This window comes from Varanus komodoensis, unplaced genomic scaffold (genome assembly GCF_004798865.1).
Source record: "Varanus komodoensis strain SLA01 unplaced genomic scaffold, ASM479886v1 scaffold1, whole genome shotgun sequence".
Lineage (NCBI taxonomy): Eukaryota > Metazoa > Chordata > Lepidosauria > Squamata > Varanidae > Varanus > Varanus komodoensis.
The window spans coordinates 94484135-94502950 of NW_025335268.1; the positions used below are offsets into that span (position 1 = coordinate 94484135).

At 48.7% G+C, this 18816-nt stretch overlaps 1 protein-coding gene across 1 annotated transcript; it reads left to right on the plus strand.

Annotated features, from left to right (window-relative positions):
• The first annotated feature begins 1570 nt into the window (after positions 1–1570).
• PYROXD2 (pyridine nucleotide-disulphide oxidoreductase domain 2) lies at positions 1571–15306 on the plus strand. The gene is made up of 16 exons (XM_044436468.1): positions 1571–1700; positions 2228–2247; positions 2445–2538; positions 2627–2700; positions 3404–3559; positions 3783–3936; positions 5040–5101; positions 5587–5684; positions 6206–6347; positions 7123–7257; positions 7680–7752; positions 9868–10024; positions 11332–11486; positions 12323–12429; positions 12785–12905; positions 14068–15306. Exons 1-16 carry the CDS (start codon positions 1571–1573, stop codon positions 14154–14156), a joined length of 1767 nt encoding a protein of 588 aa, XP_044292403.1. The 3' UTR covers positions 14157–15306.
• The last annotated feature ends 3510 nt before the right edge of the window (positions 15307–18816 follow it).

The following is an 18816-nucleotide window of genomic DNA, read 5'->3' on the forward strand; positions in this document are numbered from 1 at the left end:
TCCTAATCTCAGCTGATCGCAAGTGCAGGCTGTAGTTATTAAGAGGAAACATCCTGCAGTGCTCGGAAGCTTTCCAGACCTCCCATCTGTTTCTGCATGACCTGCATCGCTTTTGGCTACAGGTGAGGGCTTGCATAATTTTGGTTTGAGCTTGGACGCCAACAACATACTTAAGCGCAAAAAGCTCACAGCAACAAAGCAGTGAAGAAGTACCATTTCAGTCAATAAATGTAATAGTACAGCCACATCAAATCAAAAATGAAACAATCAGTAGTGCAAAAGTAATCAATATATATTTAACACACATGGGCTTCTTTAGGTGCATTTTGTAACAAAAACGTCTTATGTTAACATACCAATTCAAAACTAATTTCTCCCTTTCAAATTTAAAACCAAATCTACAAATATTCCCCATTAGTTTAAAGTTGCAAGTCCAAAGGCAGTTATTAGAGCCCCACTAACAGGGTTTGCATAGGATCTCAAAGAGGAACTACTTTTCCCTACCTGAAACAAAACATAAAAAATCAGCCAAAGAAGAGCTGTGTTGCATCAGACCAGAAGTGCAGCATTTTGTTTGCACAGTAGCAAACCAGGTGCCTTCTGGACGCCTGCAAGTAGAACCTGAAAGCAACAGCACTTTCTCGCTCATGTTCCTCAGCAACTGGCCAGGGAGATCGATCAGCCTAATCAGAGTAGCTTTCTCCATGACAGGTTTTCTTTTGGAGGGCGGCAGCAACAACTAAGTCCTCTCCGGAGCATTCAGCCATTCAGCCCAGGCACCATTTACCATTTCGGTGGGCACTAGTCTTCCACAAGTCTCGAGCTGATCTTTGCCGCCAGTGAAAACAGGTTGTAGGCCTGGCCCCAGGTAAAAACCAATCGAGGCAGCTCGCCTCTGGCCTATAGCCAGATACTGGAGCAGCGCTCATCTGCTGTCGCAAGTGGTTTTGCCCAATAAAGCTGCCCTCCGAAGCAGTATGGAAATCTACTGGCCAGCCCTGCTCCGTTAACGCTACGGAGAAGGGCGCCGCGCGCTGCGTCCGGCGGGAGTTTTCCTTGCTCCTCTCTCCTATATTTCTGTATGGAGCCTGCCCGTGCAGGATTCGTACATTCACGCACCGCGAGGAGTACTGGAAAGCGGCTGAGAGCTGGGCACCTCCGACAGCCGATTTAGGGCTGGAGGGCAGCGAACCGTACTTATACCGTGTTGCTTTTTCAGTGCCAGCACTAGGGAGAGGCACCTGTGGGATTTTCTGCCTCTAAGTTGGATGGCCTTGCATACTAAGACCCACCACCGCGTGGTGAAGCCCCAGTTGCGGTTCTCAGACAGCAGCATGTCTTGCGTGATGTACTAAACCTGTTCCAGGGAACAGGGTAAATAACCTGAGGCCCCGTGCCCGCTGCTCCCCGCGCTGCCCTGCTGTGGAGCGGGGATTTCTATTCTGGGCGGCTCCCTCCAAGTTCCTCCTCCCTCGACTCCTCCTCTTCTGAAAACTCGCAGCGCCCGCCCCACGTCCCCTCTCTCAGGGACTGGTGAAAGTGCTAATCAAACTGCCAAGTCCAGCCTAAGATGGCAGCCAGGCATGGGTGGTGGCTGGGCTCAGCTGGTGTTCCTCTGCTCTCGAGGAGCTGCAGGGCAGCCCACTCGGGCTCTGGAGTCTCCCTCAAGCGGGAGTATGACGCGGTTGTGATCGGAGCAGGTGGGTGTCGCGTGCGTGAAGCGTTGGGGGGGCACGCCTGGGTCGGAGGTGGGCCGGGCATGAAGATCATCCAGTGTTCAGGCAGGTGTCTGGGAAGGGTTGGCAAGCGACCATGTTGCTACTGTGCTAGGTAAAGAAGATTAAGAAACTTGAGTGAGGGCCCGATGACGCTATACGGGGCTGGAGTGTTAGATGAGCTGGTTGACTGCCTTGCAAAGGATGGAAACTTGACTTCCATGCAAGGATTGAAAGGCGGGAGGGAGACTGTGACTTGAATCCTGTGCCCGCTTCCTGGAGAGTAAGCGCACCGAACACAATAGGACATGCTTGGCTGTTAACCTTTACCGAATCAGGCTGCAGGAGGTAGGTTTTTGTTTTTTTCTTTAGGGAGTGCTGTGCTTGAACAAATATATGGCTTGTGGCTGCACCAGTGGAAAATATGCATATCTGTGTGCATATGCATGCTGCATGCACAGAAAGGAAGATGACAAGAAATGGGTTCTTATCCTATATCTGTCTCTTTTCAGGACACAACGGACTGGTGGCTGTGAGTACTGAGGGTAGCACCCAAGTTTTAGTTCAGCTTGGAAGGTGTTGCTTGTCCGTAGGGCTTGTCATTTGGGGGATTACTTCTTTATTGGGAAGTACCTGCTTTCATGGCTAACAAGTTTCCCAACAGCAGCCCCAGAAGAGAAGCCAGCGAGGGGTTGCTTGGGGCTGAGATGATACCTGCTCCATCCACAGGCTGCCTACCTGCAGAAGGGGGGGTTGAAAACAGCAGTGCTCGAGAGAAGACACCTTGTTGGTGGTGCAGCAGTGACAGAAGAGATTATCCCAGGTAAGACCTGTATCTCCCATTTACTGTCTCCCTGTCCCCTGCTTTGGGTATCTGCTTTTTGATGCTCCTAACATCTCCTCTTCTGCAGGTTTTCACTTCTCCAGAGCTTCTTACTTGCTCAGTTTGCTGAGACCTCAGATTTACACAGAGCTTGAGTTAAAGGTATGGCCAGCGGAGGGTGGTAGGCAGAGGCATTTGGAATTGCTGGGATCCCACCTGGTTCCTCACAGCCTTGGTTGCCATTTCTTCTAGCACCTGATAAGGCCCTGGCAAATTCCATCCCTGCACACTCTCTCCTCTTCCCAGTGCTCTAGGATAACTTATTCAGTAGGGACCACATCAGTCTCCTGTCACTGTGCTTTTTCTTGTTAAGAGTCAGGACCTACAAGCCAGAAAATCAGGCACAGTGGTCTGTTTTGATAAGTATCTCATTTCTCAAGGAGACTAAGTCTTAAAATCTGAGACTAGCAGGTAAGAGACTCAAAACTGAGGGATTTTGTTTAGGGAAAAATGAAATGCATGGGGATTTTAGTTTACTCAGAAGTAAGTCTTACTCTATTCAGTGGAGCTGAATCCTACATGAATATGTTTTAGATTGCAGCATTTGTTTGCTGATGGCAGACTTTGTAACTTCATTTGTTTATTTCTATGCTGTAATGCCCAATAGCCAAAGCTCTCTGATAGTTCACAACAATTTCCACCAGTTCTGAAAAAGAGAACTTTTCATCCTTTAATTTTAGAATAGGGTCATTATGTGGTCAGTTTGCACAAAATACTTTTGACAAGGTTTATACCAGGAAAACTGAGAAGGGTATATGCAAGTCTAACCCTTCGCTTAGAGGCTATGTTGTCTTTTGTCTTGCAGAAACATGGCTTAAAAGTGCTTCTCCGTGACCCTTACTCCTTCACCCCATTGCTGGAGGAAGGCCAGGATGGCAAAGCCCCCCGCTCTCTGTTGCTGGGGAACAACTTGGCTGAGACACAGAGCCAGATTGCTCAATTCTCTGTAAAGGATGCCCAGGTATTGTTGGGAAGCTACCTTAGAACCGAGCTGGGAAAGGGCAGAATGAATAATGGAAGGTACAAACAGGAAGCTATACCCAAAGACTTATGGGGATGATGACTGCCAGGGATGTGGGTCTTGAGAACAGCTTCCTTTAGATACTGGTGCTGTCTTGGGAGAGTCTGCAGTCAGAGCTGATAGGATAGCATCAAACCGATTTCCCCTCCCTCTTCCTTTGCAGGCCTTTCCCAAATATGAGGCATTCATGAGCCGCTTGGTGTCAGCCATAGACCCTCTGCTTGATACCTGCCCTGTGGACATGGCTCTGCTCAGCCAGGGCTCCCTGCTTCAGCGGTTCAGGGCTTTGCGAGATCTGCAGAAACTGTTTCGTGCCGGTATGGTGCCGGGATGAGTGGGAAGCCAGGCCAAGCTGCTCAGAATCGCATTGGATTTAAATCTGCAGTGGGCAACTTGTGACCCTTGGCTTAATTCCTTGACAGCCCAGGGGTAGGACAGAAGAGGGAGAGTAGGAAAAAAGGGGGTGGCATAAAGAAAAGAAGTGACCCCACTTTAGGCTTTCTAGCTCTACTCACAATGGGCTTCAGCTGCAGACATGTGGTCTGTGATTGGCTATTTGTGAGGCAATTACTATGATTATGTTACATTTATATTCTGCTTTTATTCCTCTTGTGAAAAACCCAAGGTTTACATAACTCTGTTTTATACTTGCAACAACAGCCCTGTGAAGTAGGTTGGGCTGAGAATTATTTTCAGCAGCTGTTGTGTGTGTCTGATCTAATGATGAAGCATGTGCATTGGAGACTTTGTAACTGGGGCTTCATTCTCTGCAATCAACTTACCATCAGTCCCTTGTCACTCCAAGACAGAAGTGGGCAAACCTTCCTGGGCTGTGGATTCATTGGATAGTTTGAGAAAGTCTGCTGGGGGTCATCACAACATTCCAGCCATGGGAGGCATAACAAGAGACAAGTGACCTGCCTAAAACACGGAGAATTCTACAGTGGTGGGAGCTGATTCCCAGCTCCTTTGAACTGCTCAAAGAGCTTTGGCTGTTGGGTGGTATAGAAATCAATTAAATAGACAAACAAACTTATTTCACCTCTTCCCAGCTATAGGTAAGAATTTAAAATAATACATGTATTTGGGGCAAGTTATATGTTCTTTCTCACGCTTGCTGCTGAAGCCATTTTGTGATGGTGCCCACAACAAATACCCAAATTGCCAAATAAGCTCTTAGCCCCAGAAGAGTTGCTTTCTTTTGGGGCAGGCTTGGTCTGATCAGCAGGACTCTTCTGATATAGTTCATCTTTTTGGCCTTTGTGTGGCAGCTTACTTGGATAGGGTAAGAGACCATGCTCCCCTAGTGAAAACTTTTCTCAGGTCCTGGGTCTCTGTAGGGCAGTGGGGAATAGGAGGACCGACAGGAGCACTTTGCTTTCCCAAGCTATGTTTGAACCACACCTTTTCTTCTTGCCAGGCTTTGCTCTAGGAAAACAGTTCCCCCAATATTATGAAGTCCTCACAGCACCGATTTCCAAGGTGAGTGCTCCTGAATAACCCAGTGGGAAAACCTCACTGCCACCTTCCCTTGTTTCTGCTCCCATCTTAGTGAAAAATGCCATGCCATCCCCACAGCCCTACAGCAGCCAATCCCACATAAGTTATGGAAAATGTGAAACTTCCATTTAAAAATATAGAAAAACTTGGAACAAAACCTTGGGTTTCTTTATTGCTTACAGTGTGTTCAGACACATCTGTGCCTCTCTCTGTGTTTTGTGTTCTGTGTTTATGTATATATTGTTTTTATAATACATATTAAGGTTTTATTCTTTGTAAATCATCCAGAGAGCTTCAGCTCTTGGACCATATATCAGTATAATAATAAAGACATCTGTAAACAGGGCACTTTTCATCGGCTTAGAAATGTGCACGGCTTTCCCTGTGAGTTTGAGGAAGCGGGATTGGATGGCTGGGTTCTTTCAGGCATACTATGCAGACCCTGTTCTACATTCCTTTTGCTGCAGATCTTGAATTTCTGGTTTGAGTCTGAGCCCTTGAAAGCTACGTTGGCAACAGATGCAGTTATTGGTGCCATGGCTGGTCCGCACACGCCAGGCAGTGGGTAAGGACTCAGGGACCTTTGCTTGCACTCCTCATCATGCACCAGTCCCTCCTGCCTCTGTGTATTGGCCCAAAGTCTTGAGTATCTGGAATTACGGTCAGTCTACGCGTGGGCATTGCTGGGTATAAAGAGAGGTTGTTGGGCTGTTTGCAAAGGATAACAGCATCTTGTTTTCATATTGCTTTTAATCTTTTGCAGGCCCTTAGTGATTGTAAGCAGGGGCTATTAAATACTGTATTAAATGCTGTCATAAATAGTAATGTGTGTTTGAGAGGGAGGAAGCATCATGCATAGCAGAGCTCTCCATAAATAGATATAAGAAGGCGAAGAAGTCTGAAAGGAAGCCAAGCCTGCCCAGGCCCTTCTGCTCTGCCTAAACCATAGTGAGGCTGCCTGCAGTGGTGGGCTCTGCTTGGAGGCTTGAGTGTGAAGGCAGTCGCAACACGTGCCCGCACTTCAAACGGGTCAGCCTTCTGCATGTGCCGTGGGCACCGAGCCCCTAACGCTCGGCCTTCTTCCAGGTATGTGCTGCTGCACCACGTGATGGGCGAGCTGGAGGGGCGCCAGGGGGCCTGGGGCTACGTGGCCGGTGGCATGGGTGCTCTTTCCCAAGCGCTGGCCTGTGCCGCGACTGCGCTCGGGGCTGAGATCTTCACTGAGAAGGTGGGTGCTTCCTCAGGCAGGCGGGCAGTTTGCTGCAAGGGGTTCCAGGCTTGGTCTTGCCCTCGATGTGTCGCAGGGGAAGGCATGCTGGCATGGAAGGAAAGAATTGGGGGGAAACGAGCAGTCCTGTCCAGTGGAGTCGCAAAACCAGGCCTTGAAGGAGCATGGCGCCGGCATGTTTTCATGAGCAGAAACACTGACATCTTCTGCCCCCCTGCTCCTCATTCCCGGTGACTTCTGCGCTTAACAGAAATCCTCACTGTAGCAAGGAGAAATGAATTTTCTCAAAAACAATTCAGTGAGGTACTTTATTATGGCTTCATCCTGAATAAGCAATTAAGACCCTTTAGCTTGACCAAGGTCTTGTCTCTCACAAAGACGCAAGTGACTAGAACCACTTTGTTGATGTAGATAAATGCAACGGCAACTTTCTCCTTGGGGGCTTGGCTACGGAAGGTCTTATGACGAAGGTCTGTACTTTCAAATTGATCACTACACCGCTGCTTCTGGAGCAGTGTGTGCATTTGCTTGGAAGGGAAGAGAGGGACCCCACAGTCTCCTGTTCTGTGATGCGCTCTCACCACGGGCCCAGTGCCATGCTGATGATACTCCATGCCGTTGGCATCACCGGGTGCCTTTGCAGGAGAGGCTGGCACAGGAGTGCCGCCTGCCACGACTCCTGTCCTGTCAAGGTGGGGCGGGTGCGCGGGTGTTTTCTACAGGGTCCCTGTGTGAAGCTACATTGGTCTGCTTATCCCTCTGCTCAATTCTGCAGGCGGTTGCCCAGATTCTTCTGAGTCCTGATAGGAAGGTGCAAGGTGTTTGCCTCCAAGATGGAACTGAAGTAAAGAGCTGCTTGGTGCTGTCCAATGCATCTCCACAGCTCACCTTTCTAGAATTAACTCCTCAGGTGAACATGGCATAGCATGGAAACGGGTAACCTAATTCCAGATGTCACCATTATACTTTCCTTCCCCTACCGAGGAGCGGGGTGTTCAGAGCAGGGGTGGGCATATTGTGGCCCTCCAGATGTGTGGCTTGCAGCTCTCTTCATATCTATCCAGCACTGCAGTTGCAGCATCTGTGAGTACCAGGGCTGGTTTGCCTGCCTCTCCATCCAAATCTATAGTGGTCTGAGTTTCATATACCAGCCTGGCACTCAAAGAAAGCATGTTCTTGCAAGAAAGTGGGGTGTGATTGCCAGTAGCCGTGTGTGTGTGTGCATGTATGTGTACATGGTCAGGAATTTTATTACAGACAATGGTATAGAATACAAAGATAAATTGATTTCCTGGGGTTCATTCATTCTGTACATGTGACTCTTCTCTTTAGGAGCAACTGCCATTGGAGTTTATCCAGAGAATCTCACAATTTGACACACGCTCTCCGGTCACCAAGATCAATGGTGAATATTGCACGGAGGCCAGAAGCTTTCATGCAAAGGTTCCTGGTGGCATGTCCTTTTCCATGGTGCAGCAGGCCAAGGGAGAGTCTCTGTATTAAGAATGAGGAATCTTCTTCAGCCAGAGAGCTGGATTTTAATTTGGGAGAGGTCAGGGGAGGGTGTTGCATTCCAACTGTGGGAGTAGACGAAGGCCAAGGTGTGTGGCTGAATGATTATTGGTTTTAAGTCTGCTCAGATGTAAGCAGCAGACAGTTTCTGCCTGTCTACTCTGATAAAAGCTGGAGTGAATCCCCCAGTGAAACGTTAGATAGTGTTCCTGTAATACTGAACCTCTGAATGTTTTCTCAAAAGTAGGCCAAACTGAATAACTCAGCAGCTTCCTCCCCAGGCCCTGGAAAAGTTTGTATATTTGTTCATCTGCTTATCAGGGACAAAAGATTTTCCCTGCTAGGAGAGAGGCAACCCCCTGGACCATATCCATCCTGTGGGCTGGAGGTTCCCCATCCCCACACTACACGGGGGAAGAAAGCGATGTTTGTGCTCACCTTGAATAAGTTAAAATAGCACATTTTAAAGTTATTTTTGGTGCACCATTTGCTTTAGTTCAATGGCTGGGGGAAGAGCAAGCAGTTATACAAGGAAGTACTTGAAAATCTGATAAAAGCTCATCCAAATGCAGCAGATGTGGAACAGACATTTCCAATCAGGCATTAGCCAGGTTTGCACGATCAGGGAAGGAAAAAAGTGATGGTGTGTTCCATTCTCTGCCCTGCACATGGGATGGTTGTGCAATGGCTCATTTCCTTAATTAACTGCACCCAGCACAGGTTGTGGCGTCAGAACCCAGAAAGGTGGGCAGCAGGGGTGAATTCCACCACCACACAGCCCGTGGCTTGTTATAAGGCAGCGGGGTGGTTTGGAAGCCACCCCTGCCGGCTCTTTCCACCAGGTCCAGACAACACAACAACCCACACCTGGTGTGGGTGATCATGGAAATGTGGCAATGCAGAGCCGGGAAGGGAAGCTGCTGTGTCTCTTCCTTCCCAATCATGCAAATGCAGGCATTATGTGTGGCCAGCAGAGGGAGCAGGATCACTGCTAATAAATATATTTAAAGGGATTTCATGGTGCAAGATAACATAAATTACAAAATCCATCACTGCGCAATATCTTTATTAGGACCAAGCAGATTATCAGAAAATAGCCAGCATGCTTCTGGGTTCTCCAGGAGTCTTCATCAAGCTGCATGGTACAAAATACAGGCTTGTGTTACTTTTTCATTTATCCTTTCTCCCATGTGCTGCTTTTTGCACCAGCCTGATGAAGAGTTTTGAGGAACTCAAAACCTTGGTCATCACTTTGCAACTTTTTGCTTGGCCCTAGAAGAGTACTGTGGATTTTCTTTGTATTTCCTCACCCCAACTTTTATGGACCAACACAGCTATCTCTGTCCTTATTGGTTGTGTAAATGCAACCTTAAGTCCAACGAGAGAGTGTTAGGGTTCAGTGAGTTCAAGATATATAGTTAAAATTATTTCTAGGCTGCCTTTAAGAGTAGAACTCTCAGGTTGGCATGGCATACCAGATGTTACATATGTGTTTTTTATGTGTGTGCATGTAAAAAACAAATAGAAAAAAAAGTTTAGTAAAATTAAAAATGCCAGTAAAGCCTGGATAGTGCCAGTTAGGCCTTAAGGGTTTCTTCCCTTAATTTAGTAGGGTTACCTTTTCACATTACTTCCCTGTTTTCCCCATGCTCATTTGTGTAGACTTTCCCTAGAAGAAGTGACAGGAAACAAGTCTGGCCCCACCCTCCATAGACTGCTTGCTTAATGACGGGGGCTGAGGGCTGAAGCATGTGCCGTGTCCCACAGACATCCAGCCAATTTCCCTCTTTTTTTCTTACCGCTACAGCTTATTCACGCATCCGCGTGATTAAACTGCTTGGCCATAAAATAATACTGAAAGTCTGCTCTTGCCTCCACATATATTCTCATAAATTGTATGCCGCCTGCTGAAAAGTGTGGAGGAGACAGTGACATGAAGGTTATGAAGCAAGTGGGCAAGCCGACGGACTGTGCTTTATGCGATGCCCTCTGCTGTCTGTGTCTGCAGTGGCTGTGGATCGGTTGCCCAGTTTCCTAGCAGCCCCAAATGCCCCTGATGGCCACCCCTCGCCCCACCATCAGTGCTCCATCCACCTCAATTGTGAAGAGATGCATACCTTGCACCAGGCCTTTGAAGACGCCTGCTCTGGGAAGCCATCCAGCAGGTATTTATTTTATGTATTGAAAAGGTAGAAGGCTGCTTTTCCCCCTCCCCAGGCGCACAAGTGGTGCACAAATGGAAAACCAGAAGACAGGTGAGACTGCAGTGGCTGAGTGGGCAACGCAAGGGTTGCTTTGGAATCTGCCCCGCCTGAGGCCAAGATTGAGAACAGCTCTGCGGGGAATGGCGCTGACTCGAATCTGATGCACGGCCCTCTTGCCTGATCTCCAAATCTGCCAACAGAGCATGTTTCTCATGGTTCTGCTGAGTTGCTTTTCTGTAGCTTTGCAGCCATGCTTCCCCTGCATGAGGCTTCCTCAGCCTCTTGCCCCAGGAGGTCATAGCACCATAGAATAGTAGAGTTGGGAGGGGCCATGGAGATTATCGTGTCCATCCCGCTGCTGTTCCGGGACGCCAAGTCACACCATCCGACTCAGATGGCTGTCCAGATGACAAAGTGCAGCTCTGGTTATCCCCAGCCAGCGTGGCACCAGGTTGGGGAAGCATGCTAAATCTGACGAAGGACTGGGCAAATCCCAGGCTGCAGCTGTGTTTACCAACACTGCGTTGGCTCACAGTCTGTCACTGTCCCTGAAACTCGGATACGGACCAGCTATAAAGGGGTGGGGGGGAGTGCAGAGGAGTCCCAGGACAGAAGCCCAGGTTGCTAACGGAAGCCTCACTTTGGCATAGCTCCTAGTCTCAGGACCCTGCCATGATATAAGGAGGAGTTTTGCCGGAGTTTGAACACAGTGTCATTTACTCAGTATTTTAAGTGCACAGTCTCATTTATAATCCTCTGTGTAATTCAGCTGGACACTCAACCTGTTACAATGGGCATCAAACAGAAAGGAAATTAATGGTCCTCTTCTATGCCTGTTTGTTCAAAATTAGATTCCACTGAATTCTGAAGGACTTATTCCCAAGTAAAGGCATATATTATTGCATCCTGAGGCTATAGCAGGTCTCTTCAGCACTCTCTTTCATGGTTTGGACTGCAACTCCCATCAGCCCGAACCAACTGAGTCACTAACTGGAGGCAAAAGTATCTAAAGGACCTCAACTTGCCTGGCCCTGTTCTACATGCTTTAGGTCTTTTTTAAAAGTCATTCCCAAGCTTGTGTCCATCTGCTCAGCGTCGTGCCTGTCCCACTTAGGTCTCCTTCTGTTCCTGGATGCCAGCAGGACTATCGCCAGACGAGGTTCGGTGCCCAACAAATGTTTGGTGCTGGATTAAGTGTGACGGCACCAGGGATTCTTCTGAACGATCGGCTGAAAGGCTTGCAGCTTGCCCCCTTTCTGTCATTTCAGGCCCATGATCGAACTGTGTATTCCATCTGCCCTGGATCCTACACTGGCTCCCCCAGGCTGCCATGTGGTCTCTCTCTTCACCCAGTATACCCCCTACACGTTGGCGGCAGGGAAGCCGTGGGATGACCGGGAGCGCGAGGGCTACGCTGACCGAGGTATGGCCAGTCGGCTGAGGGCCAGCGGGAATTACAGGGCCATGCGCCAAGAAGAGGGGAGCGTCCCCTGCCTCCAGGAAAGTTGTCCTGGGCTCCTGTGTCCTTGGGGTCATGTTTCTCATCTAATTTACACATTCTGCTACTGTCTGAGAAGAGGCAATACACACAAACCAATTCCTCAGCTCTTTTAGAGAACGATAAACCTTACTTCTCTAATACAAAATGAGAAACCCCAAAGTCCACCAGGATTAGAAATCTCACACAGAATGGCTTATGAGAACAGTTACTTATTATTTCAGAGTATTTCAGACCTTTTCATTTATAATGGTTTTTCATCAGGGAAAATTCAGAACAAATTTGTTTTCAGGTTAGAATATACTGGTTCTTCTTTCTCCTGTACTGTTCACAAGTATTTGTTTCTGTTTACCCCGTTTTTTAAAAAAAACTTGAAGAAACTGTCCAGTGCAAGTCTACTGTATTTAGGCATGGACTTCCATCAGCCTGTTTCAGATGGGTAGAGACTGGCGGCCAAGGTCAAGGTCTTTAACCATGCTGTCTTCCAGTGTTTAAGTCTCTGTAGCTCTTGAGAACTCGAATTCCAGTTGGGTGCTCCAGCCAGTCTGAAAGCCAGAGGCTGGGGCATCATCGATTAGTCTTCTCCAGTCTGGTATCTTCTGCTGTTAGACAGCATCATCCTTTTGACAAGAGTTACAATCCAGCACATCTGGAGGGCTCATCTGGGAAAGACTGTCCTGGATAAGATGTTTAATCTGCCTTGAGCTGAGTGGCTAATCTCTTTTTCCCTGTGTGACCGACGATATCTCTTTTCCCTATAGTATTTGATTGCGTTGAAGCCTATGCACCTGGATTCAAGGCCTCTGTCATTGGCAGGGATGTCCTAACACCTCCAGACCTTGAGCGGATTTTTGGCCTACCTGGCGGGGTATGTACTTTTTGAGAATTGCTTCGCTTCCCAGAAACTCCCCTGACTCAACATCCTGCCTGGCTGAGTCTTTATGCTGCAATCTCACAAAAGCTTCATGCAGAAAGATTTAACAAGTCACCATGCAGTGATGTTTCGCCTCTTTTTTTCCTTTCTTTGCCAGTAAATGGTATTGTGACTGCGCTGCAGTCCGTGCTGCGCTCACTGTGCCTTGAAGCACAGATGATGCAGATGAATGTAGTACCTGCAATGTTTCTGCTGTGCCCCAGTCTTCCGCCTGTCCAACTTTCCTGGCTCTGCACTGGGCTTAGCAGCCCTGCCTTTCCAGAGATCTGATCTTGCCTTTGTTTTTCAGAACATATTTCACGGGGCAATGTCTTTAGATCAGCTCTACTTTGCCCGGCCAGCGCCTTCCTCCTCCAGCTACCGGTCTCCAATCCAAGGCCTGTATCTCTGCGGAAGCGGTGCTCATCCTGGTATGTGCCTGGGTGGGGCGACGCGAGGTTAAATTTATTTATTTGTATTTATTTAAAACGTTTTTATGCCACCCCCATCGCAACAAAGCCTCAGGGCGGCTTACAACAAAAACAAAGTTATACAACAAATAGGACATGTTACAAGAACAAGGGGAGAAAACCAGACCCTGAAGGGAGAGGCTTCTTGGGGAGGACCGCAAGGAAGGGCCTTGTGTCTGCGCAGGCCTCCTGGTCTAAACTTGCCTAAGCAGTCGGGCTGGATGTAGCAGCCTGCACGTTGATTTACAGGCCCTGCTCTGGAGAGAGAAGCAGAACCCCCTCTCTTGCCCCCATTAAGGTTCTCATTCCCAAGCACAGCATTCCCAGGGTGCTCAGCGCCACAGAACTGAGAGCCCTTACCCTGAACTCTTACCCTGATTCTGTCCTACAAGTGCTGATTGGATAGGATTTCCTGTCACCCTTCCATAAATGAAACACGACTAGTGTGTGTGAGTGTGAGCATTCGTAATAAAGCACAGCTTGCAGCTAAGAGTAAAGCGAGATGGTAAGAGTAAAGTGTGGGCGAGGTGGGTGGGTTGCAACAGCAGCTGCAGGACCCTCCGTTCAGGATTGCAGCCACGATGTGCAGGGAGGAGTGCTAACATTTCCTCCAGTACTGACGTTGCTACCAAAAATGCATCCCCAGGACTGTCCTTTGCCCCAGGGAAAGATGGCAGCTTTGGGAGGCAATTTTCATTGGGCTTGCTGTGGAGAGAGACCGTGTTAATTTCCTTCCCTGTGTTGCACAATTCTGGTCCAAAGCTATCTCCACCCCCTTCCCCACAACTACTTTTTGCAGCTTAAGTTGGCCTGAGGCTAGGTTGTGGATCTTCCCTACATGAGGCGATTAGTGCACCATACCCACCGATCCTTAGGGCAAGGCAAAAAGGGAATTAAAAGAAAATGCTGCCTCTCCTCTGTGGGTTTGTCATGTGAAGTCCCGCTGTTGTCCTACTCTGCTAGTTAGTGAGCCTCTTTGAACCAAAGAGAGAAAAATAAAGCTTGTCTCCCACTGGCCAACCCCTGCAAGAGCTTTGCCATCCACAGGATTCCTGACTGTGGGAGCCACGGAGCTGCCCGGATCTCCCCCGCCCCCTCACCACCACCTGCATTTTCTCTCCAGGAGGAGGTGTGATGGGAGCAGCAGGGTGCAATGCTGCCAGAACAGCCGTGGAAGATTTCAAGAACCTGCGACCCAGGAGGACCAGGTAGCTGCTTTGGGTCAGAAAGAGGGACTCCTCCAGTTTGCAGACTCGGTGCTCTGCCAGCTGGGTGCCCGCATCTGGAAGCCGCTCTGCTGTGTACTGTCTCTGGAGCTGGTTCTCGAGAGCCTTTCCAATGCTCCTCATCCCCAAGGCGTGGCACAGAGCCAGAGCAGGGCAGTGATCTGCAGTCAAACAACAACATGCCATAAGGACATTAGCGCTGCTCTTGTTGCCAGTCCAGTGCCAGCTTGATCCACCATTTAGCAATTCCTTAGGCCATGTTACTCTTCACAGTGGAGTTGTGCAAAGGCTCTGGAGACAGCTGCATCCGTGGACTAGTTGGGGAATGGAACCTCGCTGCAAGAAGGAGAGCAAAGCTGGGAATGAGTGGGGAGCCTGAATCCTGTGCGGCAGCCCACTCTTGAGCTGCTGGTGAAGCTAGGAAGAGGGGTTGCACTGGCTGAGAATGCTCCGCACATGTCGGCATCCCTTTCTGAAAGCCCCCAGCTGTGCCGGGCAGGGCACCTTGCTTTTGGCAAGCAAGGCTTGAGGCTCCAAGCAAGCCGCCTCTGAGAAGCAGCACAAAGACTGGCTCCTCCGTGATCCTGCAGCTCCAGAAGTGAGGCCGGGTTCTCATTGTGTCACCTCAGCAAAGGGGCAAGGAGATTCTGCTGCCACTCATGTCATCTGACCTTGTGCTCCCCATCCAAAGCTGGACATGCCTGACTGAGCCCCAGTCCAAATGAGACATATTTCTCACTAGCAAAGAACAGCTGCTTCCAAACACCCTGCTGCAGTTCGGCTGCAAATCCAGCTCGGAAGTGGCTGGGAGCCAGCTACCCTCGCCCGAGCAGGGTCCTTGCTGGGCTTTATGTGCAGGGTAGTCTGATTCATGAATCAGCTGAGCCGGAGCACTTGGCGTTAATCCATTTCCATTCCATTGAAACCAATGGGAATAAATCAGCTTATATCTAAATACTCCATTTTAATTGGCGTGTGGACTGCAGCCAAAGTGTGTTGACACAAGGAAAATCGATAGCTAACTTTCCTCCCTCGCTATGATGGATTGATTTCACGTGACAAAATGATTGTTAAATCATTGCTACCTGAATGTTTAGAAAATGTATCTCTGAAGATTAAAGAGTTTTTAAAAAACTGAGAAACTGATCTTCCCGTATATTAATATTTCTCACATTTGGTGTGGACATGGCATTCGCTACTGACCCCTGGGATGGAAAAGCAAGCGAAAGGAGGGGGTGGCCAGTGGTCCCTTACCAGAGGGCATCGCCAGCAGTCTCAGGGTGCTCCTCCCCACAAGTCATTGCCGAGTGACATCCATTCATCTTGGGGTGGCTGGCCTGGGGGCCTGGCACACAACTCCGTTGACATAAATGGAGCTTGCGCACAGCAGCAGCACTTGGCAGGCGTTTCCAAGGAGAAGGAGATTGCCTAGTGCTGACAAGCTTGTTTGTGTTATGTAAAGCCATACAATTACTGCCATAAAATTAGACATCTTACAGGATGATACTATCAAAATGTTATTTTGAAGCAGCGAAAGCACATTACATAAAACAGATGCCTAGAATCGTGAGCGGAGCCCCACCCCCACCCCATCCCAAAATGCTGTCAACCCAGGAAAATGCTGTCTCAGTATAATGCATCCAAGGGTGCGCCTTTTAATGCATCACTGAACTGATGATTCATGCCTAGTATTCATTCCCTGATAACCTCTGGACTTTTCTTTGGCATTAGTTATTTCCAGCATATTGCAGTAGCTGCAGTTAAGGACTTAAGCACAAGAACAATTAACTTTTCCTGATGGTCCTTGTTCATATAAGCCTTTAAATTCTCCAGTGTCCTGGGCTTCAGTTACACAACATGACCCTGTGACTTTGCTATTACTTCCACGGTTTCCTGGGTGGGGTCCACCGGCTGAGAGAAGGTGCTTCAGCAGGTGAATTCTTTCTCATTGAAAGGGCCACCGCACAACCCAGGGAAAGGGAAAAAGTGAAATCTATGCGATTCCTGCTAACGCCGGCTCTATATGAGGTAGACCAAGGACAGCCACCAGGGGGAGCCAGCGTTCCTTCCAGCTTAAACTCAGCAGCGTTCGGAAAGGGCAGAGCCAAATAGGGGAGCAATAACTGAGTTACTAATGCAATTCCATACCTCTCATTGTTTTATTATGGCACGGCCAGATTACGCACAGCTATTTTTGCATCACCAGCAGTATGTGGCAAGCAATGCGCCTAGTGCCTCCAGGCTAGCAGAACAACTTTAGCTCACAGCACAGTGAAAATGGTGGGGATAATGACATCGCATGGAGCTGTGCACAGCCCCTCTTGTGTATGTGCTGTGGCGCCCACCTTTTCCATATCCCCCCCAAGGTTTGTGGGGCTAGTGCAGGCTTCAGCCCCAAATAGTCGGCCACTTTGAATAGTTCCTTACAAGAACCAATTTCCAAAAGCACAAGGTGCTGATAGTGCAGGAATGAATAATAAGACAATAGGACAGAGTTAAGAATGGATTTCCCCTCCCTGCTTCCTCTGCGGGCTGGAGGGATGACCTTGGAGATGGCTGTAGGGAGGGTCTGTCGAGGATGGCCAGGCCTCCATGGGCTGGATGGGCAACTTCCATAGGCTGTATGTGTCCCGAGGGTGAGAAATATGATTTATTTCCCGTCTATGCCACTTAATAGCTGAAGCTGTCTGGGAAATTCACAGCATTTCATAAAGCAAGAACAATAATGAAAATACCTAACACAAGTGCAATCGAATACAGCATTACATTCACTGTGCAACATTTTTAAAGGTTTAAACAGCTATAAGAATTTCAATAAAAACTAGAAAGGTTAAAACATTTGAGATCTCCCGGCATGTGCCATTAAATACCTGGGAGTGGAAGGCATTCTTAACCTGCCACTGAAAAGACGACAATGGTAGCACCAGGTGGGTCTCAGCAGGCAGAACATCCCATAATTTGGTACAACCCCCGAGAAGCCTTTTTTTTCTTGGAAGAAGGCCACACTTTGAAGAAGGCCTTAGATACAAATCATTGTGTCTGAGTCAATTCAGGTTGAGTATCATGGCCTCAAGTCCTGTAGGGCTTTACAGGTTACAAACAGTGCCTTGAATTGGCCCGGGGAATACACAGATGTTGTCAGCTCATGCGGTGGGTGAAGCAGTAGCTACGTGCAGAAAAATTTAAAAGGCCAGCCCCAGGCTTAAGATGTTTTGGTAGGTATGTTGTGAGCGGAGCCGGGGGTCAGACTAGATGGCCCGGGAGACCCCTTCAGACTTGCTCTGTTTCTATGATTTTCCAAATGACCTAGGCTTGTGTTCACTCAAAAAAGTCCAGCTTAGGGGTACCTGAGAGCAACTTTATACACGACGATTTCCTGAATAAGAATGCCTGTGACAGTCACAGAGTGGCCAATGTGAGCAATGGCTCGCCATGCAACTTAGATATGGCAGAGGGGCGGTGCAGTGCTGCTCAGAGGGCTTCGCCTGTTCAAGCACGCTTCTCCTCCTTGATCTTCTGTGCCTCCCTACTCTGTTTCCTCTAGTCCCTTATTTGATTTTGGGGTAGGTTAAACAGACTTCTTTCCCTGCGTTTGGCAAGCAATTTGCTCACCCCCTGCTTGCCTCTGGTCTCAAAAAGATAACCAGAGCACTGTTAGTGAAACATTGTGTGCTTAGCTCCTAAACATGTTCTCTCCCCTCTTCCTCCCCACCACCTGTGTCCTTTGATCCACACACCCTAGAAACAGAGCAAGCCAGAAGGGGTCTCCCAGGCCATCTAGTCTGACCCCTGGCTCCAAACAGCTCTGCTCACAACATGCCCACCATGTGCATGTCCAGCCTATCTTTGAACACCTGCACCGATGAGACCTCAACCACCTCCCGTGGAAGCCCATTCCACACCCTCGGGGTCCTAACTGCCAGGAAGTGCTTCCTGGCATCTAAAGGCAACCTTGGTTCCTTGAGCTTCGCTTCCTTGAGGAACAAAGGAACATGGGAAGCTCCCCTTATAACTATTTGTCCATCTAATCTAGTGTTGTCTACTCAAGTGGTGCAGAAAGTCCAGGATAAAAGACAAACTTGGCCCTGCAGGGTTCCATAGATGACCCTGCCCCCTTTCCCTCACCGTGCCCCCTTTTAACCAGAGCTTCTGGACATCTCTTCAGGTTCTCCTTATTCTAACAGACTGAAATTCTTCCCCTAAGGCTTAGGGACTGGCAGCCACATCTTTACGGATAAATTCTGCTGGTGTGCTTGGGGGGTTTTGGCCTCACCCTTTCCCCCTTGGCCCTGCCCACCCGTGGGCACAAGAAAAGCCAGGCTGGATCAGGCCAGTGGTCCACCCAGTCCAGTGCTCTGTTCACACAGGGGCAAAGCAGCTGTACACAGTCTCCATCAAATGGGATGGAGACAAGTGTTCCGCTTGCCCAGGCTCCTCAACAGCTGGTATACACAGACACACTGCTTGTGGTAATGGAAGTACCACACAGCAAGGCTAGCAGCCGCTGATAACCTTCCTCCCCCTGCACTCGTGAATTTGTCCAACCCCCTTTTAAAGCAATCCAGCTTGCTGGCCATCACTGCTCCCTGTGCAGAGAATTCCACAGTTTACCTAGGTGCAATGTGAGGAAGTATTTCCTTTTATCT

Excerpts from the sequence above, each read along its gene's own strand:
- PYROXD2 (XM_044436468.1), top strand. The coding sequence starts at position 1,571 with ATGGCAGCCAGGCATGGGTGGTGGCTGGGCTCAGCTGGTGTTCCTCTG. Across the intron at positions 5,685-6,205 it reads CCGCACACGCCAGGCAGTGG|GTATGTGCTGCTGCACCACG; the intron begins GTAAGGACTCAG and ends GCCTTCTTCCAG. Across the intron at positions 12,430-12,784 it reads TTTTTGGCCTACCTGGCGGG|AACATATTTCACGGGGCAAT; the intron begins GTATGTACTTTT and ends TTTGTTTTTCAG.